At 49.4% G+C, this 18420-nt stretch overlaps 1 protein-coding gene across 2 annotated transcripts in view; it reads left to right on the top strand.

Moving 5' to 3' along the window:
- Positions 1-18420, top strand: part of Ngef (neuronal guanine nucleotide exchange factor) — a 95198-nt gene that overhangs the window by 70593 nt on the left and 6185 nt on the right. For both annotated transcript variants that reach the window (XM_074072014.1, XM_074072015.1), the window contains 4 exons: positions 10536-10696; positions 12239-12391; positions 14093-14222; positions 17290-17364. In XM_074072014.1, the coding sequence (XP_073928115.1) occupies positions 10536-10696; positions 12239-12391; positions 14093-14222; positions 17290-17364 (519 nt within the window). The remainder of the gene's footprint in view (positions 1-10535; positions 10697-12238; positions 12392-14092; positions 14223-17289; positions 17365-18420) is intronic.

Genomic DNA, 18420 nt, shown 5'->3' with positions numbered 1-18420 from the left:
AGAACAAGGCAAGGATGTCTGCTCACTTACTCCTGTCGCATATCATACTAGAAATCCTAGCCAGTACATAAGGCAGAAAAATAAAAGGCTTACAAATTGGAAATGAATTAATGAGTCTGCCCCTATTTACAGATGATGTGATTGCATAGAAAATCTCTCTACTGAAAAACTACAAATCACTGATGAACTCAAAGCAAGCCTAAATAAATCAAGAGACAAGTGCTCATAGATTGAAAAATTTAACACTGTCAAGCTGTCACTTCTCCATGTGGGTCTATATGTTTAATACAAATCTAATCAGACTCCCAGGATTCATATAGACAAAATCGTCCCAAAACTTATATGCAAAGGCAAGATGACTAGAATAAGCTGAACGATTTTGAAAAGAAAGAATAAAGTTGTCCTATTTGATTTTAAGGTCTACTAAAAACTTTATAGTAATCAAGACTGTTGGAATTCATGAAAACATAGACACACAGATGAGTGGGACAGAACAGAAGGTCTAGAAATGGACCCACACAGACATGGCCAATTGACGCCCTCCATGCTGGATTTTGAACTCAGGGCCTTGTGCTTCCTAAGCAAGCACTCCACCACTTGAGCTGTGCCCCCAGTCACCAATTGACTTTTGAAAAAAGGGCAGAGGGAAATCAATGGAGAATGGTAGGCTTTCCAGCCAGTGTTGAATGTTGATGTTGAAACAGTTGGACATACCTGTGCAAAAAAATATGAACCTCCTCTTAAACATCATACACTGCCCAAAAATTAACTCAACATGGATTGCGGATCTAAGTGGAAAATGTAAAACTCTAAACTTTTAGTAGAAAACTTAGGAGAGAAAAAAGACTGCTAAGAGAATGAAAAGAGAAGTTATAGACAGGGAGAAAATACTTGCAAATCATTTATCTGACAGAATTTATACATATGAGAAATTGTTAGTGGCAATTAAAGCTAGACGCAACACTTGCTCACCTCACTAGAGTGGCCCCAGAAGCTCTAGCCAGTGCTGTGAGACAGGGGAAGGAGTAACAGAACCATGAAGTAGAAAGGTCAAGAGGTTATCGTCTACCAGTGATGATGGCCTTCTTAAAAACCTAAAGGAATCAAACAAAACTGCTGGGCCAAACAAGGCACTTCTGGGAGGAAGATGGTTATAAGATAAACAGTAAAATTTATTGTTTTCATATATGTCAGCAAGACCCAGATTTCAATCAATTAGCAAGTTCTATCAATAATAATAAGATATGCACCCCAATGAAAAATGAACAAAGCAATCAAATGGAAAAACTACAAATGGCCAGTGGGGGTAAATGAAAGAAGAAATAAAAGTCAAGTTTTAAAGTAACATTGAGATACTGTCTTCTGCATTTCAAAATGACAGAGACTTTTAAACATATTTATATTTAAAACCTATTGTTGGGGAAATTTTTAAATGAGCACTTTTTAAGTGTAAAGTGGGAGAGTTTATTGAGATAAACCCTCAGTAAAATGGGACAGTAGAGTCCCTCAGTCCCAAGAGAGAGTGCCTCCAAATGAGCACTTTCTAATACAGTTGGTAAAAGTTTAGCAAAATTTCTATCAAGAGAGACCCCAATAAGAATACATTTGTAGTATTTCTAGTGTTTCCATTTCTAAAAATTTGTCTTACAAAATAATCAGGCATATGCACAAATATTTCTTTATTAGGATGCATATCTCAGCAAAAATTAGAAGAATGAGGGTCAGAAGCCTAAATGCTCAATGATAAAGGAATTATTTAGCAAGATCGTATACAGCTGTACAAAGATACAAACGTTAAAAACATGTTCTCAAAGTGTGCAATGGGTGAACATTCATGCTCTACAAAGCTTTTGTAAAAGGGCAGAATAGAGCATCACACTGTAGTAAAGTGAGAATAGAAAATACCTTTTTACTTTCTTTATACATTTTTGCAATTTCCAATGGACCCGATGTAGATGTTTAAAAATTAGTGAGGCCAGGCTAACTGACATGCAATGTTCAGGTTTATTCTAAAGAGCTTACTGTGAGCTTTGTGGATAATGAACACAAAACTGAGATCTTCATATTGCAGACTTTTGTCTTGTTAAGAATATGCAGTAAAGCAAGACAGGCAGCCTGGCCCTGCCGCCAGCTGAGCCTTCTGGGAGAACAGCCTTGTTCTCTTGCTCGAGGAGCAACAGGTGTCCTGGACTCCAGGTCACACAGGAGAACACCCACCATGACGGACTTTCAGTGGGCCTGCTTCTGAATCAGTCATGGAAGAATCCAATTTGAGAACAAAGTAATAAGTTTCCCCCTTTGAAAGTAAAAGTTAGCCAGCTACAGTTGGAAAGTGCTACTGTGTAGGGTTTCCTCACTGAGCTTTTGTTTTCTAACTTGTTCTGGAGCTCTTGGTTCCCACCCTTCTTTGGGGGATGGTTTTTGAGTCACTGTTCGAGAAAATAACTAGAATATATTCAGATTAAAAGGTTAGGAAGAAGGCAAGTGTGGGTCAGTGGGGAGGGAAGGGGGCTTTTCTGGAAAGTGGTGGGCAGGGGTGAAACACAAAATTTTCCCTAAAGGAAGAAGAAAGAGCAAGCAGGAGTAATATGAGTAGGTAGGATGGGAACTGTCAACACTGGCCAACAAAACTCTATGCCTAACCCCTGACATGGTGAAAAATAAATAAGAAACCAGAGGTACCTAGAGCAGCCCCTCCGGCTGTGGTAGGCTGTGTTGCAATCCCAATAGCACCCATCTCTGCAAGGGGATAGAGAAAGACAACTCGCCCTGATCCTGACAAGGCAGGGTGTGTGGACCTGGAAGAGTGAGCAAGGAGTGATGTTTTTAGCATCTCCAGGGGAACAGAGACATAGAGGTACACTCAGGTGTGGCAGCCTGCCAGGCTGGCACTGGGGGTGGTGGCAAGGCCCCAGCATGCCTAGACAGGACTGCCATCTTGTCCTGCTGGGGAATGAGGTGGGAGGGGACCCAGACATTGCCCACGCGGTCTGCTTAGCTTCTGAAATTAGAGTTGTTGTTTTTCAACTTGTTTGTACAACTTAGAAGTTTCTCTTCCCCCCCACCCCGAAAAGAAAGACATTTTAGAAGGAAATTACTGACAGTTTTTAATATGTCAGACCTCTTTCAAAAACTGAAATCATAGGCTGGGGAAGGGGCTCAGTGGTAGAGCCCCTGCCTAGCACCGGAGGGGCCCTGGCTTCCATCCCCAACCCTGCAAACAAAATGAAAACTAAATTGTGCTCATCTTGTTATTTACCAGCCCTCACTGCATTGTGTATTTATCTCTGTAGGATAAACCCTTACAGTTCACCAAATGAGTCCTGTATGGGGAGGGAGCAGGAAGTGTTGCCCTATTGCTTTACAGTAGCCATTACCTAACATCAGCTATCGCCTGGTCTATTTGACGTCGAAAGTAAGCACTAATAACTGGTTCAACAAAGAAGAAAAATTAGCACCTATTTTTGAAGTCAATATTTTATACAAATAATTTATGCACCTGATACGAAGTTTGAAAGGAGCAAAAATATCTTACTCCTCTTCCTGTGGTGGCTGGGTCCCTCCTCAGACACATTCGGAGTGTGAGAGTGTGCATGTTGCATAAAAGGTAAACTATGTACGTCGTCCTGTGCCTGTTTATCAAAATATTTATCCTCTCTCTCTCTCTTGCAGTACTTTTTACTTATATATATATTTGTTTATTTATTGCCTTGCACTTGCGAGGCAGGCATGCTAACACTTGAGCCATGTCCCCAGCCTTTCTGCATTGGTTATTTTTGGATAGGGTATGGCTTTATGCCTGGGCCAGCCTGGACTTCAATCCTCCTACTTGTGCATTCTGTGTAGCTGGGATGACAGATGTGCACCACCATGCCCAATTTATTTGTTGAGATAGGGTCTCGCCATCTTTTTTTGTCTGGGCTGGCCTCAAACCTTGATCCTCTCAATCTCCACCTCCTGACCTGTTCAGCTGGGATTACGACTATAAGGCACTGCATTTGGCTTCATATCTCTCTTTATCCATCCATTTTATTTGCAGCTTTCTGGGGCTCCATTATTTAGACGTTCCACAATTTAAGCAGCCCCTGTTGATGGACATTTGCAGGTAGAATTGTTGTGTATCAAGGATGTTCCTTGTAGTGTTATTTATAGTCATGAAAGACAGAGTATGTACACAGTGGAGCACTATGGAGATTGCCAAGCAGAAGTGTGGGGCTGCAGGTGAGATATTTTTAAGTTTGGGGGAGATACTGCCCTGTCACCCTCACCCTCCAGCGTGAGTAAGTGCATCTGCTCCCCTCCTCCAGTGTGGCCCATTATCCAGCTGTTTTTCCTGCTTCGTGTGCTAGATGAAAAGTGGTGTTTTGTCATGGCTTTAATACGCATTTCTTATTCTGAGTGAGACTGAACAGGGCTTCAAGTGTGCCAGGGATTTTTATTTATACCTACTTTAGTACATGAGAGTTTGTAAATTATTAATTAGGTCATCTTGAGGAAGCTTCATGTTGGCTTTCATGATGTGGGTGAACTTGCACTTGGTTTGGATCTCTGGTGGTGTGGGGGGCACTGTGAGCCACCACTCCACACCACTTGGCTACAGATTTGTCTTGGCTCCCAGTTTGGGAAGTTTCAGTTCATGATCAGTTGACATGTTTGGGCCTGTGGTGAGGCAGAACATCATGGTGGGGAGTACAGGGTGGGGCAAGGCTTCTCACCTCATAGCAGTAGGGAAGTGAAGAGAGACAAAGGAAGGGGCTAGGGTCCCACAGTCCCCTTCAAGGGCATGCCCCAAGTGACCCACTTCCTTTCAACAGCCCCCCTACTACAGGTTCCACCACCTCCCAGTAGCACCATGGCTGGGGACAGCAACACATGGCCTCTGGAGAACTTTCAAGATCTAAACATGACTCTTGTAGATGGCGGCCTTCTCCCTGTGTCTTCATGAGGTCGTTCCCCTGTGTACACTTGCAGTGTCTCTTTTCTTGTAAGGACGCTGGCCTTTATGACTTCGTTTCACCTTAATCACTATCTCAAAGCCTGTCTCCACACATAGTCACATTGGAGGCTGGGACTTCAGCATGTACATTTGGGGGGACACAGTTTGGCCCATAACCAGTGAGGAAATGAGATCCACTCTGCTTACCATGGGGGCCCAGACCAGCTCAACCCAGACCCTTGGGGCCCAGGGTCTGAGGAGAGCCCAGCCCTCTGTGGATGAGGAGGGGCCTCCCAGGACCCTTAGTGGGAGGGGGAGGCTTTTGTTTCCTGGCTGTGCAGAAGGTGGAAGGACAGCCAGAAGCTCAGTGTGTCTGTCCAGTCTGGGAGACCTTGGTTCAGAACCCCACAGAGGTCACCTTGGGGATTCAGGCTGCACAAGAGCATCAAAGGCAGCAAGGATTTGTTAACATGGAGATTTCAGAAAACAAAACAAAAAAATACCCAAATCCATGTGAGGTGCAGAGCTGGGGTTCATGGAAGCCCTGGACTAAGAGGAGGAGGCGGAAGTGAAAGCTAGGTTGAGAAACTGCTCAGCCTTGAGCTCTGCAGACAGTGGAAAAGCATGGATGGCACAGATGCAAGGATGGAACAGGATGTGAAGGACAGTCAGGTGAGCGTGGTGGCCCGACAGTGAGGACAGCATCTGACAGTAAACCCTGGACAAGCCGGTCTGTGAACTGAGTTTTTAGGGTCCAGGGCTCTTGTATGTAGGGCTGGTTTTCTACCTTCCTCCATCAAAGTAGGCATGTTTCCTCTTAGATTTTCTGGATGTCTCTGCTTCTTCTTCACCTTCCCTGGCTGACAGGACAGGGGTTTCCTCTGTTTCTGAAACACACTGCTTAATCAGGGTAGTCCTGCTGGTGGACTTCACTTGGGCACCTGGTCAGTCCTGAGGCCACATGGTGTTCCCACTCCCAGGCAACACTGTGGCTGCACTGCTTTACAGGAGGGTTCTGCTTGCCTGGCCTCTGGCTTCAGCCCTGGTTCCCCTTCCCCACTTCTGTGCTGTGTTCAGAGGGTGTGATGCTGGTTTGGGGTCACCTGTCACTGGAGAGCAAAGCTGTGTCAGTCAGAGAAAACTAAATTTATTGAAAAAAGCATGACCCCTGGAGGGATGTGCCTTCTCCTCCATATGGCAGCACGGGAAGCCATTGTGCAGGTGCTTGGAGCTCAGGCAGCCGCCCTCCACAGAGGAGCCCCCACCTGCACGTGTCCTGCCTCCTGTACACCCCGACTTTCTCTGCACAGGTGTTGGCACCCCTGGCAATGGGCTGTCTTGTTATCCTTTGGGAATCAGCTTCAGTGTCACTTCCTGAGACAGGTCCTCCTTATTCCTCTGGCCAAAGCACCTTCTCACCATTAGTGAAGGCAGTGCCCAGATGTTGAGTCAGTGATGCCCAGGACATCTGTCAGATGATTTGCAACAGGCCAACCTCCAGGCTGAGCATTTTGCATTTGTACCTCACTTCCTGGCAACTGCTAAGGAGACGGGCTTGCTGTCCCATTTTGCACACATGGAAACTGAGGTTTAGCAGGGTTAAGCAATTATCACATATGCCAGAGGTTCTGGCCAACCCCCAAGGCCAAGGCCTTAGCCACCCTGCAGCTCTGCTGACCACAGTGGAAAGCTATGGCAGAACCACTCGGCCTAGCCCTCTGAGGAAATGTCCAGGGATGACTAGATCTGACCCTGCACAGGAACGGGCTTCATAGTAGAGGCAGTGGAAAATCACAGTAACGTGATTATTGGCAGCTATCAAATGGAATAGTCAAGAGCTCAGAGCGCCGTTCAGGGACCAAGCTGTGATTCATAAAATTTGGGTCGGTCTAATTGAGAGTTCCCTGAGAATTGCGTCCAGCAGCCAGGCTGCTTTCTGCTGCCTGGGGAGGGAGCTGAGGCCAGTACCCAGCCTGGTGAGAGCTCGGCCCCATCAGCAGCTGCTTACAAAGGAGGGGTTCTCTGTAGTAACTGCAGTGCACACTCACACCTGGGCACACACACTCATACTCTTCACACTCACTTTTACATAGGTTCACGCTCACACACACCTTCACACACTCAGACACACTTTTTTTCCACACTTTTTTTTTCTCCTGCGGGACTGGGGCTTGAACTCAGGGCTTTGTGCTTGCAAAGCAGTTGCTCTACCACCTAAGCCACCGCTCCAGTCCATTTTGCTCTGGTTATTTTGGAAATGGGGTCTCTTGAACTATTTGCCCAGGCTGACCTTACTGAGGTCTTCCCAACCTCAACCTCCCAAGTAGCCAGATTCCAGGTGTGAGCCACTGGCACCGAGCACACTCACTCTTGCGTACTGATACTCACCCTCAGATATAGACACAATCTCATAGGCCCCCACTTTCACACTCAGCTTCATGCTCGCAAATACTCATTCACTCTCAGCTCTACATACTCTCACACACATCCACACACTCCATCGCGTTAGTCACTCTTTCATCCATGTGACAAAACGAGAAAAACAACTTAGAGGAAGACACATTCATTTTGGCTCATGGTTTCAGAGGTTTCGGTCTATGGTCAGCAGATTTCATTGCTGTGGGCCTGAAGTGAAGCTCCATCATGGCTGGAGCGGGTGATAGAGCTAATTAGCTCACCTCACTGTGGACCAGAAAGGGGGGGGGCAAGATATAGCCCCTAGTGACTTACTTCCTCCAGCTAGGTCCCATGTCCCAAAGTCTCCACTGGCTCCCAGCTGCACCACCAACTGGGGACCGAGCCTTCAGCACACGAGGCTGTGGGGAACATTGCGTGTTCGGACCGTAACATACACGCGCAGGCACACTGGCATCCACCCTGCCTGGTGTCTACTCCTTGGCTTGCCTCACCTCACCGTGACCTGACTTGAGGCCAGCACTCAGTCTGCCCTGTCCTCGCTCCCCTGAGATGTAGCCCTGGAGCAGCAGCAGGTACTGTGCCATGATCACCACTGAGCTCAGCACTTAGACTGGTGCTTGGATGCAGCAGGTGCTCAGTGGATGAGCGAATGAGCGGATGAGAGGGGAGCAAGCAGGGCCTGGGTCCCCTCATCAGCTTTGTGTGGCTGTGCAAAGGCTGGAGCCACCAAGAGTCGCGGCAGTATTGATAAGGAAAAGATAACCACATTGAGACAGCAAATAATGTGACGTACAAAATGAAGACAAACACCCAGCAAAGGAAAATTCGTAGATGACTAATGGCCTATAAATGGATTAGGAGGGGGAGAGTGGTGGGTGAATGGGCTCAGCCAGTATCAATTAGCAGTGATTCAGGCCAAAGCCTGCTGTGTGCCTACCACTGAAAGCTCAGCCCATTTCCCCTGACCCCTTGTCCTCTTGAAAAAATCATAACAAAGATGCCATCCACCAGGGAACCTGGGTGGAATGAGCCCGAGTAGCACGTGCTTGTAAAATCCTGGGTGTCTCTGACAGGCATCACTCAGTGGTCTGATAGATGCTGCGGTTTGAGCATGGCAGGTATTTGTGACACTTACCCCTATCAGTCGTGTTAGTTCCACGTGCAACAGCACAACCCTAACAGCACCTGTAGCAGTGAAGTTTCCAGGAAACTTGGCACCCAGTATGACCTCCTTGTCCAGGGCAGATGCAGACAACTGGGCAAACCGAAGGCCAGTGCTGGGCTGTACTTCTGCCACTCTTGAGGCCCAGGGCTATGTGCGTGGTGTGGCTGCTTATTTTTAGGTACATGAGGCAGTTATGCTGTGAGGATGATCACAGAAGTCCCAGGCTCATTTTAGCATCTCCGTTCTGATGGTCACTGGCTAAAGCCAGGTGCAGTCTGAGGCCCAGGGTCTGTGATCGGCAGCTCACCCCTGGAGTGATAATGCTGTGGATCTTCTCGTTCTTGCTGGGCAGGTCTGTGCTGTAGGGCCTCCTCTACAGACAGTGTGTTCTTCATCCTAACGGGCCCACCAGGCTGGCTGGCTTGCAGCACTTCCCAGGAAGAGTGATGGCAAATGCAGCACTTCCCAGGAAAAGTGATGGCAAATGCCCACTTTACTGAGGTCAGCCTGGCACAGCCCAGAACCTGGAGAACCTAAGGCTGAATCTCAGCTCTTCCACCGCTGAGTTGTGTGACTTTGGGGAATTATGTCATGTCTTTGCATCTGTTTCCTTTTGATGAAACAAGAGCTTTGGCATGTCCTTCCCGGGGGACTTTGAGAATTAAATGAGGCACAGTGACAAGCTTCCCTAGCCCCCAGGGCCTGCATGTTCTGGAACAACGCTGGCCCCTCCTGCCCTTTCTGAGCCCTAGAGCTGGTGCTTGCATTGCCAGGCCCCACAGGAGGGGCCAGGGCCCTTGTTCATCACCGTTTTGTCCATCGTCCCTCCTCTGCTTGACTTGTTGGTTACTGAGGACGGCTGTGACAAATCATTACAAACTAAATGGCACAGAATCGGGCTCCATGTGGTTCTGGGCCGTGTTCGGCTGTGGCTGCATTACGCCAGTCCCTGTCTCCATCCTACATGTAGCGGTGCCCCATCTCTGCCTCTCCATAATGGAGACTCCTGGCACTGGGTAGAGGCCCTTCTGAATCCAGGATCATCTTTCCTGGAGATCCTCAATTCCATCACAGCTGCAAAGGTCCTGTTTCCATGAGGCCACATTCACAGGTCTGGGGATCAGGACATGAGCTTTTGTGAGGGCCACAACTCAATGCACTACACTGTTTCTCAGAGACCTGAGCCAGCCCCAGGTGGAGGGACAGTAAAGGGTGATGGGGGACAGGAAGGGGAACAGTGCTGGCTGGTCTGAGAAACTGTCATCTGTAAGCGGAGAAGGCCAGAGAACCAGCGCCTGCCGCCCAGGCTTGGCAGAACACACCTGAGAGAACAGGGCTCTGCTTGGTTTTGTTGTGTTCACAGCTTCAGTAAGCAGGTAATGATCATAGCGCAGAAGAAAGGTGACTTGGACACACCTGTTGGAGTGTGAATTCTTTCTCTTTTTCAAAATGAAAACTGCTTTGTTGATTATATTATAGAATCAGATGCTAAAAAGGAATAAAAAGAGGCTCATTTTTAAATTATCAGGTAATTCAAAGAGTAAAAGTCACCCCAAATTCTCCCCACACTACCATTGGCACTGTGGCCTGTTTCCTTGTGCACATGCCTCTGGATGTGGAAAAATGGGGATCCCTCCACCTGCCAGCTTCCCACCCATCTCTGTGCAGTAGGTGTGGACTGGAACCCCTTTGCAACCAGCTGGCTCCGTTGTATGGATGACTTTCTGTGCTTATCCCTTGTTCCAAATCTTGTACCTGGCTTGTCCCCAAGTGTCCACACAGCAGGCTGTGAGAGTGTGCTTCCCAAGGCAGAGCATTCATTGCCCCCATGCTCAGGGATGGGTCACCAGCAGTGCGGGAGAGTGGCCACCACACATTTCCAGCTCAGGCCTCAACAGCTGCCCACTTTACCTAAAACCTTGGCAGAGCACCTCTGCGCACCTGTCTGCGAACACACTCAGCCTTTCTTTGGTGACCATAGGGTCTCCGCTCCTGTCTCTCCCGCCTCCCCCACAGGCCATGTTCGAGCTGGTCACCTCAGAGGCCTCCTACTACAAGAGCCTGAACCTGATGGTCTCCCACTTCATGGAGAATGAGCGGATGAAGAAGATCCTGCATCCATCTGAGGCACACATCCTCTTCTCCAATGTCCTGGATGTCATGGCCGTCAGTGAGCGGTGAGCCCCAGGCAGCCGCCTCCCTCGGGCCCTTCTCCACGCTGGGGATAGCTGAGACCAGATTTGAGCTCTCATTATATGGGCTTCTCTACTTTTGAAAGTTTGGAATTTTCCATAATAAAATATAATTGGTAAAGATATAAATTCAAAGATCCACTGCTCCCACCAGCAGGGCAGTCAGTGTTGTCCCCTGGTCTGTTCCCATCAGCCTCTGTGCTTCATGTCCCCATGGAGCTATGAGCAGGAGGGCCCTGGTTAGAGCAAGTTCAAGTCTCATGCATGAAACTCACAGCCTGTCCCCTGCCGTCCATCATTCAGTCAGGTATGCAATGGGTCTCAGGTCCACCGTGGGTCTCATGACAGGGTCCATGAGTGTCCAGTGAGCCAATGTCATCCTGCAGTTGCAAAGCCTGAGCTCAGTGTGCAGAGGCCTGAGACCCTCCACAGCCAGTGTGATTCCTACTTTCCCCTCTTGTTCCACTGACTGGGGAAGGGGTTGCAGGAGCTGTGCTTACGTCTGGGCCTATGAAGAAAGGGGTGAGCTCAGGAGGAGGAAGAAAAGACATCCCTTAGAGCCTTTTAAGAAGAAATGGCTCCTGTCACACTGTTAGGATCACAGCTCACTTACCATTTTACTTCAGATTGTACAGCTAAGAGCTTCATGAGTGTCAGGTGGGTCAGCCTGTTGTGCTCAGGTAGTACAGGCAGTCCCTCTCCACACACAGGTAGGGGCCACTTGATGTCACATGGGGCCCTGGGTGCTGCTTGCTCTCCATGGATTCTCAAGAGCCACCTCTGTTTGCAGCCCCTCCAGTGGGAGCTGCTTCCAGTGGGTTCTGGGGTATAACTCATGGAGGCCCGAGTAGCCCACGAGACCCCCTTGGCCTGTGTCACCACATCTGATATTTGTGCATTGATTCATATTTTGTAATGGAAAATTGCAGACATGCAGAAATAGAGACACCTGTGTGACAAACCCCATGGGCTTCAACAGTGATAGGCAAGGGGTCCAACCAGTCACCACCACCCAGGGCACTGTCCTGAGGCAAACCCCCTTTGTCATTTAGTGCATCTGCAAGCACCTCAGTATGTGCCTAAGAGATGATAAAGATAAGGTCTCTGTTTCTCTCTCTCTCCCTCTCTCTCTCTCTCTGGCGGCACTGGGGTTTGAACTCAGGGCCTCAAGCTTGCTAGGCAGGCGCTCTTACCACTTGAGCTGCTCCACCAGCCCTTTTTTTTGTGAGGGGTTTTTCGAGATAGGGTCTCACAAACTATTTTCCCCAGGACTGACTTCAAACTGTGATCTCTGCCTCCTGAGTAGCTAGGATTACAGGCGTGAGCCACCAGCATCCAGTTTTCTCTCTCTTGAAATACTCCTAATGCTATCATCCACCTAAACACAGTCGTAACTCCCTGATGTGCCCAAATGTGGTGCCATCATGCAGATTCCGCACCCATCTCACTGGCGTGGCATGCAGGCTGATCGTCCCAACCAAGGGAGAAATTCTCGACCCTGCCACCCCGACACCTTGCTTCTCACAGGTTCCTGCTGGAGCTGGAGCGCCGACTGGAGGAGAACATTGTGCTTTCTGACGTGTGTGACATTGTGTACCACTACGCAGCCAATCACTTCTCAGTCTACATCACCTACGTCAGCAACCAGACCTACCAGGAGAGGACGTACAAGCAGCTGCTGTGAGTGGGCCCTGCCTGGCATGGCTCCCCTCGAATGGGGTGGGGCTGGGAGGCATGCCTCCGTCCTTCACCTCTGCATTCCCAGGGTCCCACTGGGCCACAGAAATTGACCAGGCTGCTGACATTATCCAGAATGGAGTATTTTGGTGTCACTAGGGAAACAACCCAGATGGACTCAAGAGAGCCCACCATACCCCACCACACACACACACACACACCTCAACCTGTGTCCAGAAAAGCCAGTGGAGCTCTGGGAGCTTAGGAAAGAGTATAAACCCTTGGGACAAATCGAGGCCCAGGATCAGAAAAGTGGGTTTGAACTAGTGACAAGGGCGAGGTTGGGTAGGAGTGAGTCTTTGCTGGTCATCCAACAACAACCTTGAGCTGAGTGCTAGCCTACCCCTTTCCCAAACTTCTTGGGAGTTTCAGTTGACAGCTTTTCTGTCAGCTTGTCTCTTTTGAATTCTTTGTGTCGGAGTGGCACCACTTAAGTGGCCAGGGTTAGGCAGGGAGCACCCTGCTCCACTTGAGGACCTCAAAGGACTTTCTAAGAGGTCCACATCAAAGAAGAATGGAGAGGAGAAACTCCAATGGAGGAAACTTTATTTGGGAAAGAGGAATAGCTGTGTAGTGTGGGACACACATGCATAGCCCGGGTGGCCTCTGCTATGTCCTAGAACAAAGGCAAGGTTGGGGTTTTTTATCAGGACAGAGGAATCCACACAAGCTGTTTGGGGGAGCTTCCAAGGTCTGGCAGGAGAGCAGCAGTAAGTAGCTACTGTGTGGCTCTGAGCTGAAGGTCATGGTTGGTAGTTCCCTGGACAGTTGCTACAAAGAAGAAACATAGTCTAGTTTCTCTGGATTAGGCTGGGGGCAGTTCCTGGAGCAACTGCTTGTGACCTGGGCAATTTCCCAAAAGCTTCCAGGCTCTATTTTAGATGCTATGCCAGGAATGGGGTTTTTTTTTTGCATGTCTAGTGTCCACATAGTGTCTAACATTACACTTCGCTGTCAAGCCATGTGGTAGTAAGTTTGGATGTTTTGAAGTTTGTTTATCTGAATGTCTGGGTGTTTTCAGTAACCATTTAGTAATTGGAATTGGAGAGATGACGCCAGTATGCCATTTATGAGATCAAACACTTGAGAAGACAGCATCCAGCAGAATAGGTGCCCAAGACACCGCTCCCCTTCCCCCACCACAGTAGCCATCACCATATCACTGCCCCAGGAGCAGTAGACAGACATGGTCTTCCATGGCCACCACGGAGGAGCCCTTCCCAGCCTTTGGCAACCAGCAGCAGCACTGTGTCCCGCCCACAGCCAAGCCTTCCTGTCAGAAATAGCTCTGGCTCTCCTGGCAGGTGTCTTGAGCCTGCTGCCTGTTCCTGTCACTACGTGGGTTCACCTTGCCACAGCTTCATGCTGGGTGACATCATCTAATTGCATGTCTGATTCATAGACTTGGCCACACATGGGATTCTTGCCCTCCCACACACAACGTATTTTGCTAAGTCTTCATGGGCCAGGCATACGAAGCCACTGGTGCTGTTTGACTTGCACGCGAACAGTTAATCTTCCATAAAAAGAGAGAAAAAGAAAGAACTCAGCACGTTTTCTGGGCCTGTGGGTTGTCTGGTCCTTAGGAGGCTATGGATGGGGAGGAAGCACCTCCCACTCTCACCCGCGTGTCTGTGTCCCCAGCCAGGAGAAAGCAGCTTTTCGGGAGCTGATCGCACAGCTGGAGCTCGACCCCAAGTGCAAGGGCCTGCCCTTCTCCTCCTTCCTCATCCTGCCCTTTCAGAGGATCACACGCCTCAAGCTGCTGGTCCAGGTACAGCCCCGAGCACTGGGCTCTGCGTGCCTCTGCCCCAGCTCTCCCTTCAGTCAGTCATTCTACCCGCTAGCTTTCTAGGAAGTCCATTGTTCAACAAACACCAATTAAGCTCCTGTTGAGTTCCAAACCTGTCCCCAAGCAGTGGGGACTCAGCCTCTTCTTCCAGGGAGCCGCACTCCAGAGGGGAGAGAGTGACTGTCACACACAACCAGCAAGTAGTCCTGGCTGTGAGGACAAAGAATGGGGCAACCCATAGGGGTGACTGCCTGCCACTGCCAGCTGGAGGGATAAAGACAAGTGACATTTAAGCTGAGCTTAAATGGACAGCTGACCATTGAAGGAGAGAGCATTCTCTGTAGAGGGAAGTGGATGTGCCAAGGCCCTGGGGCAGTGAGATTCCTGGTCAGAAGGGCCAGCAGTGGGCTCAGGGACGTGATGGGAGTGACTATGGACATGCAGACAGAGGCAGTCCTGGGGGCCCAGAGTTCCAGCCTCAATAGGACAGGAGCCCCTGATCTGATTGACACTTGTCAGGGCTCACAGTGGCTGGGGGGAAAAGAGGCTACTCTTTTCCGAGATGCTATAGGGAAATCAGTGAACTGAAATCAGCGACTTGCTAAGGAGGGAGGATAAAGACCCAAGAGAGACTCCTCAGCTTTCAGCCTGAACAGCTAGGTCTTAACTTGCCAGGTGAGAAGACTGGGGAGGAGTGGAGGCCAGGGTTCAGTGTGGACTGTTGTCCAAGTTGAGGTTCAAGGGAGAAGTCGGGCAGGAGCTCTTGGTATCAGGATGGTATTTAGTAGAGAGACCAGGGCTGAGACAAGCCAGAGGAAACAGCAGTAACGGAGGGGACCCAAGACTGCTGCAGCCACAGAGCCTGGTGAGGAAGAATGGGGAGTCCTGGAAGGGGAGGCTGGAAGGGGAGGCTGGAAGGGGAGGCTGCCACGTAAACCAGGACGGCTATGCTAGTGGGTGTCTCTGGTCACATTCTAAGCAGTGGGAAGGCACTAGCAACCCATGAGGCTTAAGGGGGAATGTGGAATCCATCCTGTTGCACTCAGTTTGAGGAGGTCAGAGGTCAGGCAGATGTCAAGCCAAAACCAAGGGCCAGCTCAGAAGCAGTAGAGGAAGGGGAGAGGCCGAGCTGGGATGAAGGGTTCAGAAGCACGAGACAAGGAAACAGGTGTGGGAAGAAGCCCAACCCAGGGATAGCGAGATTTTATATGAAAACAAACTTTAAGAAGCCAGTAGGGAAAGAAGGTCCAAGCGAGACATTTTCAACTTAGAAAAACTAAAACAAAAAAATAGTAATGCTTTCTAGTAATATAAAGGGGGGAAAAATACAGAAGTTGTATAGGAAAGAGCATATACAGTACCAGGTGTTGAGGTACACACCTGTAATCCCAGCACCCAGGAGGCCATGGTAGGAGGATCAAGTTTGAGGCCAGCCTAGGCTGCATAGCCAGAACCTATCATAAAACTCTAAAAAAGATCCGGGCGCCAGTGGCTCATGTCTGTAATCCTAGCACTTAGGAGGCAGAGATCAGGAGGATCGTGGTTCAAAGCCAGCCCAGGCAAATAGTTTGAAAGACGCTATCTTGAAAAACCCATCACAAAAAAAGCTGGTGGAGTAGCTCAAGGTGTAGGCCGAGAGTTCAAGCCCCAGTACCACACACACACACACACACACACACACACACACACACACAAACTCCAAAAAATAAAAAGAGCATATATGTATATTTCTTGTGTGTGTGTGTGTGTGTGTGTGTGTGTGTGTGTGGCACTGGGTTTTGAACTCAGAGCCTCATGCTTGCAAGGCAGACAGTTTACCACTTGAGTCACTCCACCAGCCCTTTATTGGATGGGTTTTTGAGGCTGGCTTCGAACACATTCCTCCTGATCTCTCCTGAGTAGCTAGGATTATAGGTGTGAGCCACTAGTGCCCAGCCATATATGGATATTTTTAAATCTTAACTTCTACAAGATGAAAATAAACAGAGCTAAGATTCAAACCCACCTGAGTGGTGTTACTGAGAGGCAGCACAGGGGGTGTGTGCTTAGGGGTGGAGTCCACCTAGAACAATGAACCGCTACGTCAGGGGGCCTGGGGCCCATGGACATTAGACTGGCAGTGGGGGCATACATGTCAGGCTAAAGAACCCCTACTGTTCTGCATTCCAGGCCACCAGTGTGGCCTAGGCAGATGGAACCTTTATTCCAACGAGAAAAATGGAGCCTGAACTGCTGAGTTAAGCTGGAGGTGGATTTGGGACCAGAGAGACAGTTAATAACAGGCCATAATTCTGCCAGTCTCTGGCATGGCTGCTGGGCAGAGGTGGTCACTACAGGGGACATCAGGGCCATGTCCTGTACAACTGGAGACAGACACAGCCGCTGCAGGTGGCAGGTAGAGGGACTGGGGGATGGTGACAGACACCCAGACCTCCTTATGAGACAAAGTAGATCAGAAGCTTTGGGAACAGGGAGGGCGCTCAGCCAGAATCCCCCCTACAGTGCAAAACTAATTTCGGGTAAAAGCAAGGTGAGCATACCTTTGTGTGAACTGGGGTTGAACGATTGATGAAAAGACACGTGGGTGGATAGGGCCAAAGTTAACAAAGCCTCAGGACCACAGTGACAATTATAGTGACAGGGGAAGGAAGTCCCTGGTGGCCCCATGAATATCAGCTTCCCTCGGGGACAGGGCTGGTCCTGAGAGCGCCAGGTCCCTTGCTGCCGGGCACATCCTCTTCTGCTTTCCTCCTCTGGGCTGTGGCTCTGCCTAGAAGCTAGCGAATGTGTTGACCTCAGGCTGGCGACCCCAAGGTGTGGACTCCTGGTCATCGTTCTGCAGCCTAACAAGGGCTAGGGTCCCATGCCCTCTGCCCATCAGGCGGGCTCTGTGTGTGTGTGTGTGTGTGTGTGTGTGTGTGTGTGTGTGTGTGTGTCACAGTCACACCAGGCTGTTGAGCTGGTGTGCCAGAGATGCTGCCAGTGCCAAGAGGGGAGGGAGGAGGGAGGTGGAAATGACGAGAATTAATGCACCTGTCTCTGTGCTCAGAACATTCTGAAGAGGGTGGAAGAGAGGTCTGAGCGCGAGTGCACTGCCTTGGATGCCCACAAGGAGCTGGAAATGGTGAGTTGCTTTCCCAGCTAGCCATTGTTCCCTCTGCCTGGCCCCCCTCTACCGTGCATCCTTATAGCATGAAATTCAGTTTAAGATTTGCTTTTGCAATCCAGAAAAGTCACTGGGGTGAGAAAGCACATCAATGTGGCTTAAGCAGAGCCTTCTCCACACCCACACTCTTTATCACCCCCTTGTTAATGTGCCCAGGTAGGTGAGGGCGCATCTGTAGAACTGTCACCATCCACAGACCCCAGGCCTGGTGTCTCTGTGCCAGAGTTCACTACTCCTGCCCCAAGCCCTGGACTTTCCTGTCCAAGAGTAAAGGGCTACCTCCCGGAAGTTTCCAGCATGGGGCTATATGGGAGGACCATTGGCTCTGTCTCCATCCTCAGGTGCCCTTGAAGAGCTGTCTTGTGCTGGGCTGTCATCAGTTTTTAGCCTCTGTGTTGGGGTGACTCCGTGTTGCGGCTGTGATGGTGGAGGCAGAGTGTGGGAAGTCCCTTTGACTTCTTTGTCACCCAGTGGCAGAAGTTTATGAAGGAAATTGCCCTCCGTGGGCACCTTTCAGGGCCCCCTGCCCGCCCCTGGAGGCAGAGCCTCCCCTGTCCCCAATCCATGTGAGTGCATTCCAGCTCCCAGCAGGCAGGAACTCCACTGGACTACAGGAGGCAGCGCTGGTAGCCGCTGTGGCTGCAGAGAAGCTGTCCCTACAGTCAACTTGGGCCAGGCCAAGTTCCTGTTAAGCACTTTTTTTGCCATTGTTTCCCTCTCTCTTTTAATGAAGGGTATACTCTGATTCTCACAGCTTACATTTTAAAAGAAAGGGTTTTTTCCTTGTTTATAGAAACAACTGATGCTTAGTAGAAGAAAATTCAGTAAATGCTCATAAGCAAAAAGACAGTAACAAAGATGTGTGGTGGCCCCCAGCCACTGCCAACACACTTACCCTTCCAAACTTCCTTGCGTGTTATGCCTGTGTGCACACATGCACACAACTATGTTCTTTGCAAAAAGGGATTATGGTTCTAAACCAGACACTTTGCTCTCCAGTTTAGTACATGTAGA

The sequence above is a fragment of the Castor canadensis genome, chromosome 4 (assembly GCF_047511655.1).
Source record: "Castor canadensis chromosome 4, mCasCan1.hap1v2, whole genome shotgun sequence".
Lineage (NCBI taxonomy): Eukaryota > Metazoa > Chordata > Mammalia > Rodentia > Castoridae > Castor > Castor canadensis.
The sequence above is the reverse complement of the archived record's forward strand: the minus strand, read 5'-3'. Positions and strand labels throughout refer to the sequence as shown.